Source organism: Papio anubis, chromosome 8 (genome assembly GCF_008728515.1).
Source record: "Papio anubis isolate 15944 chromosome 8, Panubis1.0, whole genome shotgun sequence".
NCBI lineage: Eukaryota > Metazoa > Chordata > Mammalia > Primates > Cercopithecidae > Papio > Papio anubis.
The window spans coordinates 68,690,487-68,706,608 of record NC_044983.1 but is presented as its reverse complement, the minus strand read 5'-3'; the positions used below and the strand labels follow the sequence as shown (position 1 = coordinate 68,706,608).

Genomic DNA, 16,122 nt, shown 5'->3' with positions numbered 1-16,122 from the left:
CCCCATTTCTACAAAGAAATACAAAAATTAGCTGGGCGTGGTGGGACATGCCTGTAGTCCCAGCTACTTGGGAGGCCGAGGTAGGAGAATCACGTGAGCCTAGGAAATAGAGGCTGCAGTGAGCTGTGATTGTGCCACTGCACTCCAGGCTGGGCAATTAAGTGAGACCCTGTCTCAAAACAATACAAAACAAAACAAGGATTCAAAAAAGATTCAAACTGGAGAAGATGAGGTTTTAGGAATATATTACCCAACTTATTTCTTATAATTTCTCTTTTTTAGTATCCACAAGTTATGTGATAAAAATCTTATGTTTAAATAAATCTAAACTAGCTCTTCTAATAAGTAAAATTCAAAATAAGAAAGCACCATACTATAATTGATTCCGATCTTCTCTTCTAGTTGTATGTGAAATAACAGGGCATCTTACAATTAATGGCAACTTAGATTTGATGATTTATAGCAGATGTTTGGAATGAGGTTGACTTAAGTCTATTTTGACTCATGATGCCAGCCTTGGCACTAATCAACAAAATGTCTCCAGTAAACAGTGACAGTATCTCTTGGTGTAACAAGATAAAGGAGAAAGGAGTCAGGAAGCATATGGTACTCATCCATGTTTCTGTTTATATATAGGATAACAAATTCAGGAACAATGGGAAAGTAATAATGAAACCTTAATAGGAAATAAATAGAGATTACGAAACACTACCATTTGATTTTTTATGCAAATACTTCAATATTCCAATATTTTTACTCACTTGCTAAATAAAGCACATAACTCAAAATGCTAAATAATTCTGTTAGTCTAAATCTTTTAAAGAATAAAATGGTGAAAAACCAAAATTGCTTAGTTAGGTATATATGACATTGTTTATTATCTATCATAGACATCAAGATGATCATAGTTAATACCAATTTAAGCTTTGCAGAATACTGTTTTAGGCCCAATATTGATATATTAAATGACGGTATCAGAGAATCTTGTATTTATGGCATTAGGTTATAAAGATCTATTCAAAACCATTTTTGTCAAAGTTTAAACACTGGAACAAAAGTCAAATTGTTTCTAAATGTGACACAAAATGATTCTTGCTAATAGTACAAATTTTGTACCATGGGTAATATTATTGTCTTTTTCTTTTTTAAAAAAATCATTTCGATTTTTCTTTTAGATTCAGGGAACACATGGGCAGGTTTGTTATCTGGGTATACTGTATAATGCTGAGGTTTGGGGTACAGATGATCCTGTCACCCAGGTAGTGAGCAGAGTACCCAGTAGGTAGTTTTTCAGCTTTTCCTCCCGCTCCCCACCCTACCTCCCCAGTGTCTATTGTTCCTATGGGTCCTCAGGTATTACTATTTTCAAGTTTTTTTATTTACATAAAACTACTGAAAGCAAAAGTATGTCATGCTTATAGGTTACTTTGTACATTTATCATTCTATTAATAAACATCTTAAGTAATTAAGTAGTATATTAAGGTCATAAACCAAGTCGTTATCTCATATCAAAGGACTATTGTTATTCAATAATCTAGAAAATTCATTTTAGGCAGGAGACAGTGGCTCACATCTGTAATCTCAGCACTTTGGGAGGCTGAGGTGAGCGGACCATGAAGTCAGGAGTTCAAGACCATCCTGACTAGCATGGTGAAACCCTGTCTCTACTAAAAATACAAAAATTAGCTGGGCGTGGTGGTGTGTGCCTGTAATCCCAGCTACTCAGGAGGCTGAGGCAGGAGAATCATTTGAACCTGGGAGGCAGAGGTTGCAGTGAGCTGATATTGTGCCATTGCACTCCAGCCTGGGCGACAGAGACTCTGTCTTAAAAAAAAAAAAAGAAAATCCATTTTAATGGGTTATGTTACAGGGTTGAAGTCAGCCTAGAGACACAAAATAGGTTAACTGAAATTCTTTTTTTTTTTGGATCATGTTTTAGTTTTTTCACTGGAACAGGATTTAGGGGTGGGGATACTAAATGTGGCAGGGTTCAACAAATTTACATTTTATCAAAATAAGGTTCTTAAAGAATACAATGATAGCATATGCTTTAACTCTTATAGCACAAACCCTCAAAGTTTTAAAATACATAAATGACACAAGTTTCAAACAAAATGCAGTGATCAAAATACTTAACTGTCCTTTCATCAAGCTTTTACAAACACAATCAGTCTTCGCTGTCTGAGCAAATCAGTTTTAGTTTCTTCATGGTCCTCCATCTGTCTTTTAACATGACACTTGTCCGGTTGTTGAATTTATAATGCAGTAGTATTTTAGACCAGTTTCCCTCTCCATATTTCCTCACGCCAGATCTCAAATTCTTGTCTTCTTCCCAAAGCCATGCCTTTTGATAAAAAGTAAAACAGTTATTTACAGAAACAATTATTCAAAAAGAAAATACCTACTATAAATGCCAGTTTAAAAAAATCAAAATAATGCTTAGTTTCTTAAAGATGGAAGATTTCTCTAAACATTTCTTAGATTTTTTATAAGATTATACATTTATCATGACATTTTTAGGGGTCATTATTATTACCATTCATTTTATGTAAGCTCAGCTGCCCAAGATCAGATAGCTAGAAAGTGACAGCGCTACATGTCAACTCAATTTTTCTGACTTTAAGCCCACATTGTCTCTTAAAATGCTCTTCTACAATTGTTAATGGTTGTATTTATTATCCTCCAAATCTCCAAATAGGCTTTGTGAATGTTTAGTACTTCACTAATGAACTCAGTGAAAACCCTGTTCTGCCTATGTTAGGGGAAGTATTACACACCCATATAAAACTCAAATCTTGTCTAAAATACTTTCAAAAATACAACTAACAAACTAGGAACATTTAATTTTATGCTAAGAGAAAATTCCTAAACATTTTAAAAAATCAAATTTAATACTATACATAGAAAAATTACTGATACTTGGCATTTGCTACAGGGAACCAACTAATTATTCCTTCTGTTGGCATGCTGAAAGAGCAATATGACCATCTGCATGATTATTTACTGTGTCTAGATTACAAGAAATTCTCCAGCACTTCACATTTTCCTTTAAAACCCTGTTCATCAACCCACACTCATTCAGATGGCTGCTAAGTGTTGGTGAGGATATGGATAAATTGGAACCTATGTGCACTGGTGGTGGGAAAGTAAAATTATAGCACCACTATGGAAAACAGTATGGCAGTTACCCAAAAAAATTTTAAAAGGACTACCATATGATCCAGCAATTCCACTCTGGGTATATATCTAAAACAGTTGAGAGCAGGGACCTGAAAATGTATTTGGTACATCCATGTTCATAGCAGCATTATCCACAATAGTTAAAATGTGGAAGCAACCCAACTGTCCATCAACTAATAAATGGATAAACAAAATTATATTATATTACATGTTTATATAATTCAGCCTTCAAAAGAAGTTCCGAGGCATTCTAGAACATGGATAAACCTTGAGGACATTAGGTTAGACAGAAAAAGACAAATACTATGCTACCTCTGATATGAGGTGGCTAGAACAGTCCAACTCATACACAGAAAGTAGAATGATGGTGGCAAGGGGGCTGGGAGGATGGAAATGGAGTTACTGTTTAATGGGTACGGTTTCAGTTTTGTAAGAGGAAGACAGCTATTGATAGATGGTAGTGATGGTAGCACAATATGAATATATTTAACGCTACCAAACTGTACATTTAAAAATAGTTAAAATGGCAAATGGTAAATTTTATATCATGTGTACTTCACTATAATCGAAGGAAAAAAAAAATCCAGTTGTCTGATGCAATATTAGAATTCAAGGTGACCTGAAGAAGACAAACATGACATGAGAACCATCTTGTGTATGACTCAGTACCAAAAAGTTGGCAGTGACCGTAACCAAACCCATGTAGAAGTTTGTTTGAGCTACCTTAAACCTGATCCCCTGTTCTTTTTTTTTTTTTTGAGACGGAGTCTCGCTCTGTCCCCCAGGCTGGAGTGCAGTGGCCAGATCTCAGCTCACTGCAAGCTCCGCCTCCCGGGTTCACGCCATTCTCCTGCCTCAGCCTCCAGAGTAGCTGGGACTACAGGCGCCCGCCACCTCGCCCGGCTAGTTTTTTGTATTTTTTAGTAGAGACGGGGTTTCACCGTGTTAGCCAGGATGGTCTCGATCTCCTGACCTTGTGATCCGCCCGTCTCGGCCTCCCAAAGTGCTGGGATTACAGGCTTGAGCCACCGCGCCCGGCCTGATCCCCTGTTCTTGCTATTCCTCTGCTTTGTGACTTAAATCCAAGATACCAACCTGGTCTCTTCTGTACCTGCTTTTGCTTTTGTTTGTCTGTGGCACACCTATCAGCAACTGTGCTGCTTACAAGTACATGGCTATTCAATCTCTAGACAAAGGTTGACAGCCTCCTATAACCATCTATTAACGCCTGACTCAGCCTTCACTCCTACAAAACCTCACTACACTGCTTGTCATTAACTGACAAAAACCAAGAGATGTATTAATAAATTTTTCATGTGTCAGGTGATTGATTAAAAGCACTTCAACAGTGGGTTATTAATCTTTGGGATCATATAAATCTTGTAGATCTGGCCGGGCGCGGTGGCTCAAGCTTGTAATCCCAGCACTTTGGGAGGCCGAGACGGGCGGATCACGAGGTCAGGAGATCGAGACCATCCTGGCTAACGCGGTGAAACCCCGCCTCTACTAAAAAAGATACAAAAAACTAGCCGGGCGAGGTGGCGGGCGCCTGTAGTCCCAGCTACTCCGGAGGCTGAGGCAGGAGAATGGTGTAAACCTGGGAGGCGGAGCTTGCAGTGAGCTGAGATCCGGCCACTGCACTCCAGCCTGGGAGACAGAGCAAGACTCCGTCTCTACTCCACAGAAAAGTGTAGGTATCTAAAATTTTATATACAAATTTGGGGGCCACATAGACTCCCTTTAAAGAGCCTATCAACTCCATGGTCTCCAAGTTAAGAATTTTTGTTCTTTCAAAAACTTGTCATATACATTATTCAGCTTTAAAAATTAGTTTGTGGTTTAGGCAAATTTCATACACATGTACGGCATTGTTTTCTTGTTCTTATCTGAGCTGTAGTATTTTTAATAAGGTGCACAGATGACGTTTGATAGGACAATACAAAAGCCCCTTTCTTTCAAGAAATGACCAATGTTCTCTGAATCCTATTTGGGGTCCTGGGTGCAGTATATTTAGGCAGTATTTTCCAATGTATCATCTATAGCAAGGGTCAGCAAGCCACTGCCAAAACCCAGGCCAAGGCTGGTTTTCTACAGCCCTGGAGCTAAGAACCATTTTTAAATTTAAGTCATTTAAAAAATATATTTAAAATATGTAACAGAAACTATGTATGTGAAATATATGTAAAATAAATATATTAATAATATATTATAAATCTTGCTCTTTATAGAAAAATTTTGCTCACCCCTAACCTAGAGGAAAATAGTAATGCTGTCAGTACAGATTAACTAAAAACTAACAGTGTTTAGCATTAAGTATTTTGTTTTTTTCTTCTATTGAAAAAGAGTAACTTTAGCTTGATATAATGTTACTTCATGGTTGATTGTGCCTTTATTATTTTGCTTGATTTAAATGTTTTCAGTCTTTGTTTAATTTTACCTGTGACTGAAAGAGTTTTGAAAACATCATACACAATAAGCTATCATCTGGCAAGTAAGGAAAGCTGTAATTTTTAAGTTTAGAGGTTCAAGTGGCCTAGTAGTCACTGGTACCAACTCCTACTTTCTATAGCTAGAGTTGAATGAGTGACACAACTAACCTATCAGTGTCAGATCAGAAAGAAAACATAAGGGCAGTACAATTTCATAAAGTCTACTACTATGCTTAAAACTTTCCATTTCCTCATTTTATACATTTAACTGATTATACCAGATTCCACTGATAGTAATAGTTAGGGGAAGAGTTTAAGATGATGTATTTCTGGACATTAAACCCATACAAGTAATTTCCTTTGTTTTATTGTCATTTGTCTTTTATTTTCTAGAAAAATCAAATACAAAATCATAACAACTCCAGCCATGCCAATAGCCTGAAAAGATACAAAGAGCACGTAACAAATTAAAACACACTAATCTTTTTCTTTCCCGAGGCTAGAGATGATATAACTCAGATCTGAAAACTGTATATCCATTCTAAAGAACAAATAATGCTTTTTAATGCCTTAAAATGATACTACAAATAGTAAAAGAAAATACTGCTACAGTATTTCTCATTACATACTGTTTACGGAAAACAGTTTGAAAGGCATTTACTTTTCGTCTTTAATGGAATAAATTTATAAAAGGAGGGCTCTTTAATTCTGATAAGGAAGGAAGAAATATCTTTAACAGACCAATGTAGGAAAAAGAAAACTGTCCAAGTAGACATGGGCTATTGCCGTTTTTTTTTTTTTTAAAACCTCAATACAAAATAAAATTAAGTCTATCACTTACCTTCTAAAACAAGTATTTTAACAAAAGGCCAACAGCAGAAAGCTAAAAAATAAAACCAGGCCCTTGTGATATCCACAGAATTCTTTTTTGGCATAGGAAAGGGTGATAGATATTATCACTGATTACGTGGTCGATACCTTACATTTTGTTTTGAATAGAAGAGAAACAACGGTTTTCTTCATATATATCTGCAAATAACACCTCATTTGGAATGCCTGCTGGAAGAACTCCAGGGAAAGATCAGTTATATGTGTAAGGCAGAGACTTCTGGTTTCCAGTCTCACATATGAAGAGCTTGGAAATCATCACTCCAGTCCCCAGAAGAAAAAAACTGTTGAACAAACTGAAAATCAGTAACTCTTCTTAGATACATCAAAGAATGAATGTCACAGGGCAAACTGCTGCCCTGAAAACTAGAGAAAGAGAGAGGCAGACTGAGAGAATCACAAGAATTACTGGGGACAGAAAGGCCAGGAGCAGAAGCTCACAGCTGGAGCCAATACTGGTAGAAGCAATTAACTGTGACTGAGGAACTGATGGAGGCTCAGTGTGGATAAGCTTGAGAGTTAAAAACTCCAGGGGCCCAGTTTCAGAGGGACTCACAAAGTTTTGGGAGTTTTATCTCCAGGAGCCCTACCAGGTCTCAGGGTAAAGATCAGACAACAATTCTTTCCTGCTTCTGACAGCAGGAGGGGAAAGGTAGCCATTTAGAAATACTCCCTATTTAGAAATACTCCTCATTTCAAAATAAATGAGGACAGCGTTCTGGTCTCCTTAACAAAATCCTTTCCTCAAGAGAAACTAATTTTGCCAGAACCTAACCAACTGAGGTTTTACAAGAACCTAAATTACCTGTGGAAATACTCAATTCCACCCCTCTCTAGCCTTCATGTCTCACCCAAGGGGTGGTGGGCTGAGAAGTACTTATGAAGGTCACAGTCTAGAACACAGCCTTACTAGAAGAAGGGAGACCTATGCACAGGACTCCAGAACGCTTCACCTCCCCTTACCTTACCACCACATCAGTCAGGATCCTGGGCATTATAGTTGAAAGAGCTCCTTCAGATTCTTATTAAAAAGCAGTCTCTAGGGAAACCCAGAGACAAGAGAGACAAAAACAAGACACTAAAGGAAATTTTAGCCTTTGACACCTACAGCTACAGAAAACGATAACTCCCAGCCAGATAAACATAAAACCTCACATTAGGCCGGGTATGGTGGCTCACGCCTGTAATCCCAGCACTTTGGGAAGCCGAGGTGGGTGGATCACAAGGTCAGGAGATCGAGACCATCCTGGCTAACACAGTGAAACCCTGTCTCTACTAAAAATACAAAAAATTAGCCGGGTGTGGTGGTGGGCGCCTGCAGTCCCAGCTACGCGGGAGGCTGAGGCAGGAAAATGGCGTGAACCCGGGAGGCAGAGCTTGCAGTGAGCTGAGATCCTGCCACTGCACTCTAGCCTGGACGACAGAGTGAGAATCCATCTCAAAAAAACAAAAAACAAACAAAAAAATAAAAAAACTTCATATTAAAGGATCATTTATCTCATTTCCTTTTACCTGATATATCTAGCTATCAGCAAAATATTATAAGCATGTTAAAAAGCAAAAAACACAGTCTGAAGAGACAAAGGAAGCACCAGGACCACACTCAGATATGGCACAGATTTTGAAATTGTCAGACTTGAAATTTAAAATGATTATGATCAATATGTCAAAGGATTTAATGGAAAAAGTGGACAACATGCAAGAACAGATGGGTAAATGTAGGAGAGATGAAAACTCCAAGAAAGAACCAAAGGGAAATGCCAGAAATCAACAACATGGTAACAGAAATGAACAATGCCTCTGATGGGCTCATAAGTAGATTAAACACAGCTGAAGAAAGAATCAGTACGTTTGAAGATATATTAATAGAAAGTTCTCAAACTGAAAAGAGAAAAAAGAATGAAAAAAGATAAAGGAATACCTAAGAACTGTGGGACAACTTTAAAAGGTGTAACATTTGGAATCATAATGGGAACACCAGAAGAAGGAAAGGAACAAAAGAAAGATTTGAAGTAATAATGGCTGAGAATTTTCCAAAACTAAAGACAGACACCAAACTACAGATTCAGGAAGCTCAGAAAACACCAAGCAGGATAAATAAACAAACTATATACATGTACATCATATTCAAACTGCAAAAAAAATTCAGTACAAAACGTATGCATGACTGCGGTCGCACATGGTAGCATAAGGTTAGCATTTCCCTCTTCTCCTTTGGGAATTCACCCAAAAGCAACAAGAAATAAAATCCTGAAATAAAACTCTGAAAAAAGTAAGAGGCATTTACAACCTGAACCATAATGTAGGTAGAAAGGGTATACATAATCAGTGTAACTTAGGTGTATGAAAAAGCAACTTTGTCTACAGATCTCAGGAAACATGTGGTGTATGCTTTTCTAATGAAAATACCCTGAGGTACACCCCCTAAATCTCTGGTCAGCAACAGCAGAAGCTCCCCTCAACCTACTAAAGGCCAGAGATGGCAAGACTAAAAAAGGGAATCACAAAGGCAAGTAATATGTGTAGGAAGCAAATCAAAAGTAGAAGTTGCTTGCTCTGTTCACTGGGGGAGAAATGAAGGGTAACATAACCTTGAGTCACAGAACATATTCCTAGTAGCCTGCAACTTGACACTATCCGCAACACCTCAGTACGAGCTATTTGCAATTAGCTTGTCAAAAAAAAAAGACACCTTCGAGTAAGAAAATGGTTCCAGCCACAAAAGAAAACAAGGGCCTGAATGGGTGCAGTAGCTCATGCTATAGTCCCAGCACTTCTGGACCCCAAGGTGGGAGGATCACTTGAGCCCAGGAATTCAAGACCAGCCTGGGCAACATTGTGAGACACCATTTCTACAAAAAAAGGGGAAAACACACACACACACAAAACCACAAAAACAATGACCAGATTTATCCATCTGCTGTGAACAACTAGACAATCAAAAAATATATAAAATAATAGTTTCGGACACTGGACAGATGGCACAAAACTATAGTCACTGAAAGTGGAAACAAATGAATCAAGCCCTAAATTGATCCACCTTAATAAAATGTTGTGATCAAATGGTATCTTTTCTTTGTTTTTAAGTAAAGAAAAATCTTATTTAAATTGGATCCCTGTTAGGAAATTTAAATATCAAAGCTTATAATATGGAGTTAAGTCCCATCTTACATCTAATAAACAGATTTTATGATAGTATCACAATAATTCCAAATAGATGTCAGTACTAACACCCAACTTAAGACTTTTCAATGTGGGTGAAGTACTTCATTTTGAATAGGCTGATTAGTCACCTAATCTAAGATGGCAAAATAAAAGATGGCAAAGCGTAAATATTTTATACTCAAGATTTTTGGGAGGTTGAACAGAAATAATCACAATTATTCAAGTTATAACTTTAATGTCCATAAGTGTTATTCAAATATAAAAAAAACCAAATACCTGTTTTTTTCTAGCTCGATGTTTTTCAGGAGTTACCGGTTGACTCTTTGAAACAGGTATTCTGCTTTCAGTGGCTCTTCTGCTTTCTTTTTTCTTTTTTGTACCTAAAAGTAGAAAAATAATGCCATAAATATTGTTTCACATTAAAGAAAAAAGAGCAATTATATTTTTAATGATTATCATGAAATTCTTTTAAGCTATTCTAAGAAAAAGTACTCTACATGTTTGATTTTTTTCCTTCAAATCTGGAAGCAGTATGGTATAGTACAAAGAACAGTCTTTGAAATCAGATGGGGAGTGTTTTGAGACTTGATTCTTTTATATGTCTTTAAGTAAATCATTTCACATCCCTGAACCTGTCTTTTCATCATCTGTTTAAAAAAAAGGAAAAATATTTATTGCATAGGATCATTGAAATTTTCTTATGATAATGTTTTAGGAGTACTAAGAAGAATAATCCTTTCCTAACTCCTTCTTTCTTACTCATAGTTTGATAAGACAAGAAATAAAAGAAACAGAACTGTAATTATTGAAAAATGAATTGTTTGGGCAGAAAATCTAAGAGAATCTACAAATAGAATTAAAAGATCAGTAAGATCAATACACAAAAAGGATTTCATTCATTAGCAATAGGATTTCTAGTCATTAGCAGCAAAGAGTTAAAATAATTTAATTAAAACAATAGAAAGATACTATTTACAATAGCCACAAAAAATCTAACATTCTTAGAGATCACTTTTTTTTTTTCCAAGAGATAGGGTCTCTCTCTTTCGCCTAGGCTGAAGTGCAGTGGTATGATCATAGCTCAAACTCATGGGCTCAAGTGATACTTCTTCCTTATCCTCCCTCACCTCAGCCTCCTGAGTAGCTGGGACTAGAGGCACCTGCTGCCATGCCCGACTAATTTTTAAAAATTTGTTTGTAAAGACATGGCTTCACTATATTGCCCAGGTTGGTCTCTTAATTCCTGGGCTCAAGTGATCCTCCTGCCTCAGCCTCCCAAAGTGCTAGAATTACAGGTGTGAGCCATCATGTCACGGCCTCTTAGATAACTTTAGCAAAAGGGATACAACATCTGTATGTAGTAAATTATAAAGCTTTACTATGTATATAAAACATGTTATGAGAAGTTTTATCTATCTATCTATCTATCTATCTACTTACCTACCTACCTACCTACCCACCTACCTACTATTGGCCCTCTATATTCGCAGGTTCCACATCTGTGGATTCAACCAACCTTGGAATAAAACATTCAGGGGGGGAAATATATATATATATATATACACACACACACACACACACACACACACATCGGGGGAATATATATATAAATATTTATCTATATATAAAATATGTATTTTATATATATATAAAACAATACAATAAAAAATGATACAAATAAAAAATACAGTCTAATAATTATTTACTACAATTTAGTTATCATTTACATTGTTTTAGTTACTATAAGTAATTTGGGGATGAGTTAAAGCATGTGGTAGGCGGGTGCACAGGTCTATATGCAAAGTCTATGCCATTTTATGTAAGGGACTTGAGCATTTGAGAATTCTGGTATCCCTGTTGGGCGGGCAGGAGGACGAGTCCTGGAACCAACCCCCTGTGAAAACCAAGGGATGATTGTATATATAAAAACTGTTAAGAGAAATATATTTTGTTCATGCATAGGAAAACTTAATGTAATAGTGTCAGTTCTCTGCAAAATCATCTATTGTTAACAATGCAATTTCACATAAAAATCTCAACAGGGTTCTTTGTGTAATTTAACAAGAATATTCTAAAATTATGTGTTAAGAGAGGTAGTCCACCATTGGCTCTGAGCACCCCTGCAATTCTTGTTGCATGTACAAAAGCCTAATTCATCTCCTGAAATAGTGCATTTTCTATAGCCAGTCAGATAGGCAATTAAGCAGGTCAAGGAAACCATAACATGATGACCAGGCCAACCGCTCTCTCCTGGGAGAGGGTACTGGCTTGGTTGCTATTTGTTACAAGTTTTGTTGCTTACTCAAAAAGCACTGGGCCCTTGGCTCTGAGTTTTCCTCAGCTGAAATATAACTTACTGCCTTCACAGCATCCATTTAGGCCTGCTGTATAGTCCACGGGACTTGGGGTAGGGAAATCTGAACAACTACATCAATGCCATGTTGTTTGCTATAATAATCTGTCTTACTCTAGCTCATTAAGTTGCTAAGTCTTGTTGTCTCCCTTTTGTACCTATAAAGTAGCAGCAGGTTTACTGCTTATAAAGCCCGATGGCTAGGTTTTTTCCCTGACAATATGGAAGACCAAAACACCAGAATAGTCAAGATACTCTTGAAAAACAATAAGATTACCCTACTACAAACTGATCTATTATAAAACTACAGTAACTGAAACAATATGGTATTGTTGCAGGAGTAGACCAAGAGACCTAAACATACATGGGATTTTGACATATATATTGGGTGGGTTCCAGTCAGGAAAATGGAAACCACACTAGCTCTGATGGAGAGATTTTAGCATTAGGAGAAATGTTTAAACAGGTGTTAGAGGACTAAAATAGAAAAAAGGAAATAATCACATAAATGTAAAGACAAATTCATAATTATAGCTGGGAGATTTTATCACTTTTCTAATTGACAGAACAAGTAGGGAGGAAATGAGTACATATATAGAATACCTGAACAGCATTATTAAAAACTTGACCTAATTGACATTTTAAAACACTTCATACAACAATGCCAGAATTCATGTTCTTCTCTGGGCACATCCAAATGGACCAAAATAAACCATACTGTGGGCCATAAAACAAATCTTAAAAAACTATGAAGCATATTCACAGACTGAAATAGAATTAAACTAAAAATCAGTAACAGAAAGATATTTGGAAATTAAACAACTTCCCTCATAGGTCAGTAAAAAAGTCTCTAAGAAAATGAAAAAATATTTTGAACTGAAAATCCAACATGGGAAAACAATGCTACAAATATTGATTATATAGAATATAACCAAGAAAAATTGGGGATTGGTGGAAGAAATTTTTGCTACGGTCAATCAACAAGACTAAAGTTGATCTATTAAAGCATTTCATATTCTTTATTTTATACAGATCATAAAGGTTACTGATAGATTTCTTGTGAAACCACCTTCATCTGAAGTACTGAATCCTTGTTTTACATCTTAAAAATTTAAATGTAAATATATTTTAAAGTAACATATGTAACTTGATCATAATTTTCTAAAATTTTATTTGCTCTCAATCTATCCATTCTTCTATTGAGGCAGTCCATCTAAGCAATTGGAGGCTGGGCTCTGGAATCAGACTGTCTGATTTCAAATTGTGGCTCCTGTTCTATTCATACACTGTAATCAAAGGCATTTTATTTACCTTTTTAAATCTCAGCTTCCTCATCTGTATAATGGAGATGATTAAAAAAAAAAAGCACTAATCTCATAAGGTTATTTTGAGGATTGAATGCATTTACCTATAAAAAGTTTTCAACTCAAATATTAATAATTTTCACTCAGTGCTGGTGAGTTTTTCTGCACTGATGAAATCTGGATGATTTGGCTTTTTCTTCCAACTTTTCTGAATTAACTTGATTTTTTTTTCCCTAAGAACATGTCAACTGTACAACACAAAACTTAGTTTTTGAAAAAAAGGTTAGGGCTAGGAGCAGTGGCTCACGCCTGTAATCTCGGCACAATTACAGTGAGCAAATTGCTTGAGTTCGGGAGTTACAGACCAGCCAGAGCAACATGGCAAAACCCCATCTCTACAAAAATTACAAAAAGGCTGGGTGTGGTGGCTCACGCCTATAATCCCAGCACTTTGGGAATCCAAGGTGGGCGGATCGCCTGAGGTTAGGAGTTCCAGACCAGCCTGGCCAACATGGCGAAACCCCGTCTCTACTAAAAATACAAAAATCTGCTGGGTGTGGTGGCACACTCCTGTAATCCTAGTTACTCAGGAGGCTGAGGCAGGAGAATTGCTTGAAACCTGGAGACCGAGGTTGCAGTGAGCCGAGATCAAGCCACCGCACTCCAGCCAGGGTGACAGGACAAGACCCCATCTCAAAACAAACAACCAAACAAACAAAAAAACAAAAAATAGCAGGGTTGGCATGTGTCTGTGGTCCCAGCTACTTGGGAAGCTGAGGTGGGAGGATCAACTGAGCCCAGGAAGGTAGACGCTACAGTGAGCCAAGATCTCACCACTGCACTGCATTTCAGCCTGGGCAACAAAGTAAGACTGTCTCCAAAACAGATAAAGAAGAGAAAAAAAGGTTTAGCACAAACAAAATTACTACCCTCAAACTATAAAGAGGGGGTACCTGGGTACCACTGAAGTACACCGGATTTTTTTTAAGAAAACATTACTGACACCTAATAAAATGTGCTAAAACTCAAAGACCTTATAGACTCAATAGCCACAGTCACTGTCAAGCCAGTCTGCAATGAGTTTATAGTCTTCAAATTTGCTGATAAACCATGTTTTATCTCTTTTGAGACAGTCTCGCTCTGTCACACAGGCTGCAGTGCAACCTCCATCTCCTGAGTTCAAACTGGATTCTCGTGCCTCAGCCTCCCGAGTAGCTGGGATTACAGGCAGGCACCACACCTGGCAATTTTTTTCTATTTTTAGTAGAAACAGGGTTTCACCATGTTGCCTAGGCTGGTCTCAAACTCCTAAGCTCTTCAGGCAATCCATCTGCCTTACCGTCCCAAAGTGCTAGGATTATAGGTGTGAGCCACTGCGGCTGGCCTACATTTCCTTTTCTTTGAATTTCACACTATGAAATTAAGTGTCTAGGAAAATGCTCACATTATTCTCATTTAAAATGATTCCCAGCTGTCTTGCAGCAATAAGTGTAGAAAATTAATCTTGGAACTCCACCAACATTAAGCACATAACTTTAATGAGTTTCCATTTTCTCATCTTTAAAATGGGAATGATGTCTATGAATGTAAATATTTTAGAGCTCTATTTACAAATATTTGCTAATGGTTGCCATGTCATCAGCCATCAGGTATAAACAAATTTATTCTATAATATTTACTGCAGGCCTATCATTTGCCTGGCATCAAGATGGTACCTTATGAGCATGGAGAAATAAACCTAATTTCATTATGTCTATTATTTTTATCAATAAGTATTTATATTTAGATCCATATTAAAAATCTCAGTATCAGTTCAGTACCTAAAATATTAATGTGGGGTCAATAAACATTTGTTAAATGAATACATACCAAAAAGAAACTTGTAATTTGCTAATTCAACACTCTCAGACTTTATAAAACATAACTACTGTGAATAACAAGAATCAACTGTACTTAATGTTTCTGAAAAATAACTATGCATTGCTTTACAAGGGGGATATGTTCTGAGAAATGGGTCATTGGGTTATTTTGTCCTTATGTGAACATTAAGAGTACACTTACACAAACATACATATACATATATATATATATTCATATAGAAAACCCACGGTTCCCAGTACCATTGCTAATTATCAATCATTTCCCCTACTTGATATGCAATGCCAATATCAAGTGCCACATTATCAAGTTTCTATATATGCTCCATTACATTATTACAGGATCACCATCCTATATGCAATGCAGTCTGTCTTTGACTGAAATGTCATGATGTGGCATATGACTATATTTGAAGTTGCTGAACACAGTCAAGGTAGAAAAGCAGTGTACCAAAAGAACTCTAAGCTAGACAATCAAAATAGCTAACTTTCTCAATTAAACACTACTTCAATTAACTCTATGAAGTCAAGACTTTGTGCTTCAGTTTTCTGAAGTGTGTGTTTTTTTGTTATAGTAGTAAAGTCAACAGCTGGGTTGTCTGAGGACACATGAATTCTCCCCTTCTAAAACTGTTATAACAGTACTCACTTTGAAGAGTTCCTATTCTTCTTTCTTTCTTATTATTAAAGTCTTGTTGCTGGGTTCCATGTTGCAACTTAGATACGAAAAGATTCTTGTGAGACCTAAAATAAAACACGAAGTTTGTAATTGGTTCCAAAAAGATTAGTAAAGCAATGGAAAAAAGGTAAATGATTTGCCTTAATCTGTTCTAGGATCTTCTATTAATACTTTGGCCTACTTCCTTTGGTGCTCTCCCTGCTTAGTGCCCCATCTTAACCTGTGGCCTCTTAAGATTTCTGTTGC

At 36.7% G+C, this 16,122-nt stretch overlaps 1 protein-coding gene across 2 annotated transcripts in view; it reads right to left on the bottom strand.

The window, feature by feature from the left end:
* Nucleotides 1–602: 602 nt before the first annotated feature.
* Nucleotides 603–16,122, bottom strand: part of TERF1 (telomeric repeat binding factor 1) — a 39,641-nt gene continuing 24,121 nt past the window's right edge. For both annotated transcript variants that reach the window (XM_003902859.5, XM_003902860.5), the window contains 3 exons: nucleotides 15,847–15,941; nucleotides 9,940–10,043; nucleotides 603–2,345 (listed from right to left, as the gene is read on the bottom strand). In XM_003902859.5, the coding sequence (XP_003902908.1) occupies nucleotides 2,169–2,345; nucleotides 9,940–10,043; nucleotides 15,847–15,941 (376 nt within the window). In that variant the 3' untranslated portion in view covers nucleotides 603–2,168. The remainder of the gene's footprint in view (nucleotides 2,346–9,939; nucleotides 10,044–15,846; nucleotides 15,942–16,122) is intronic.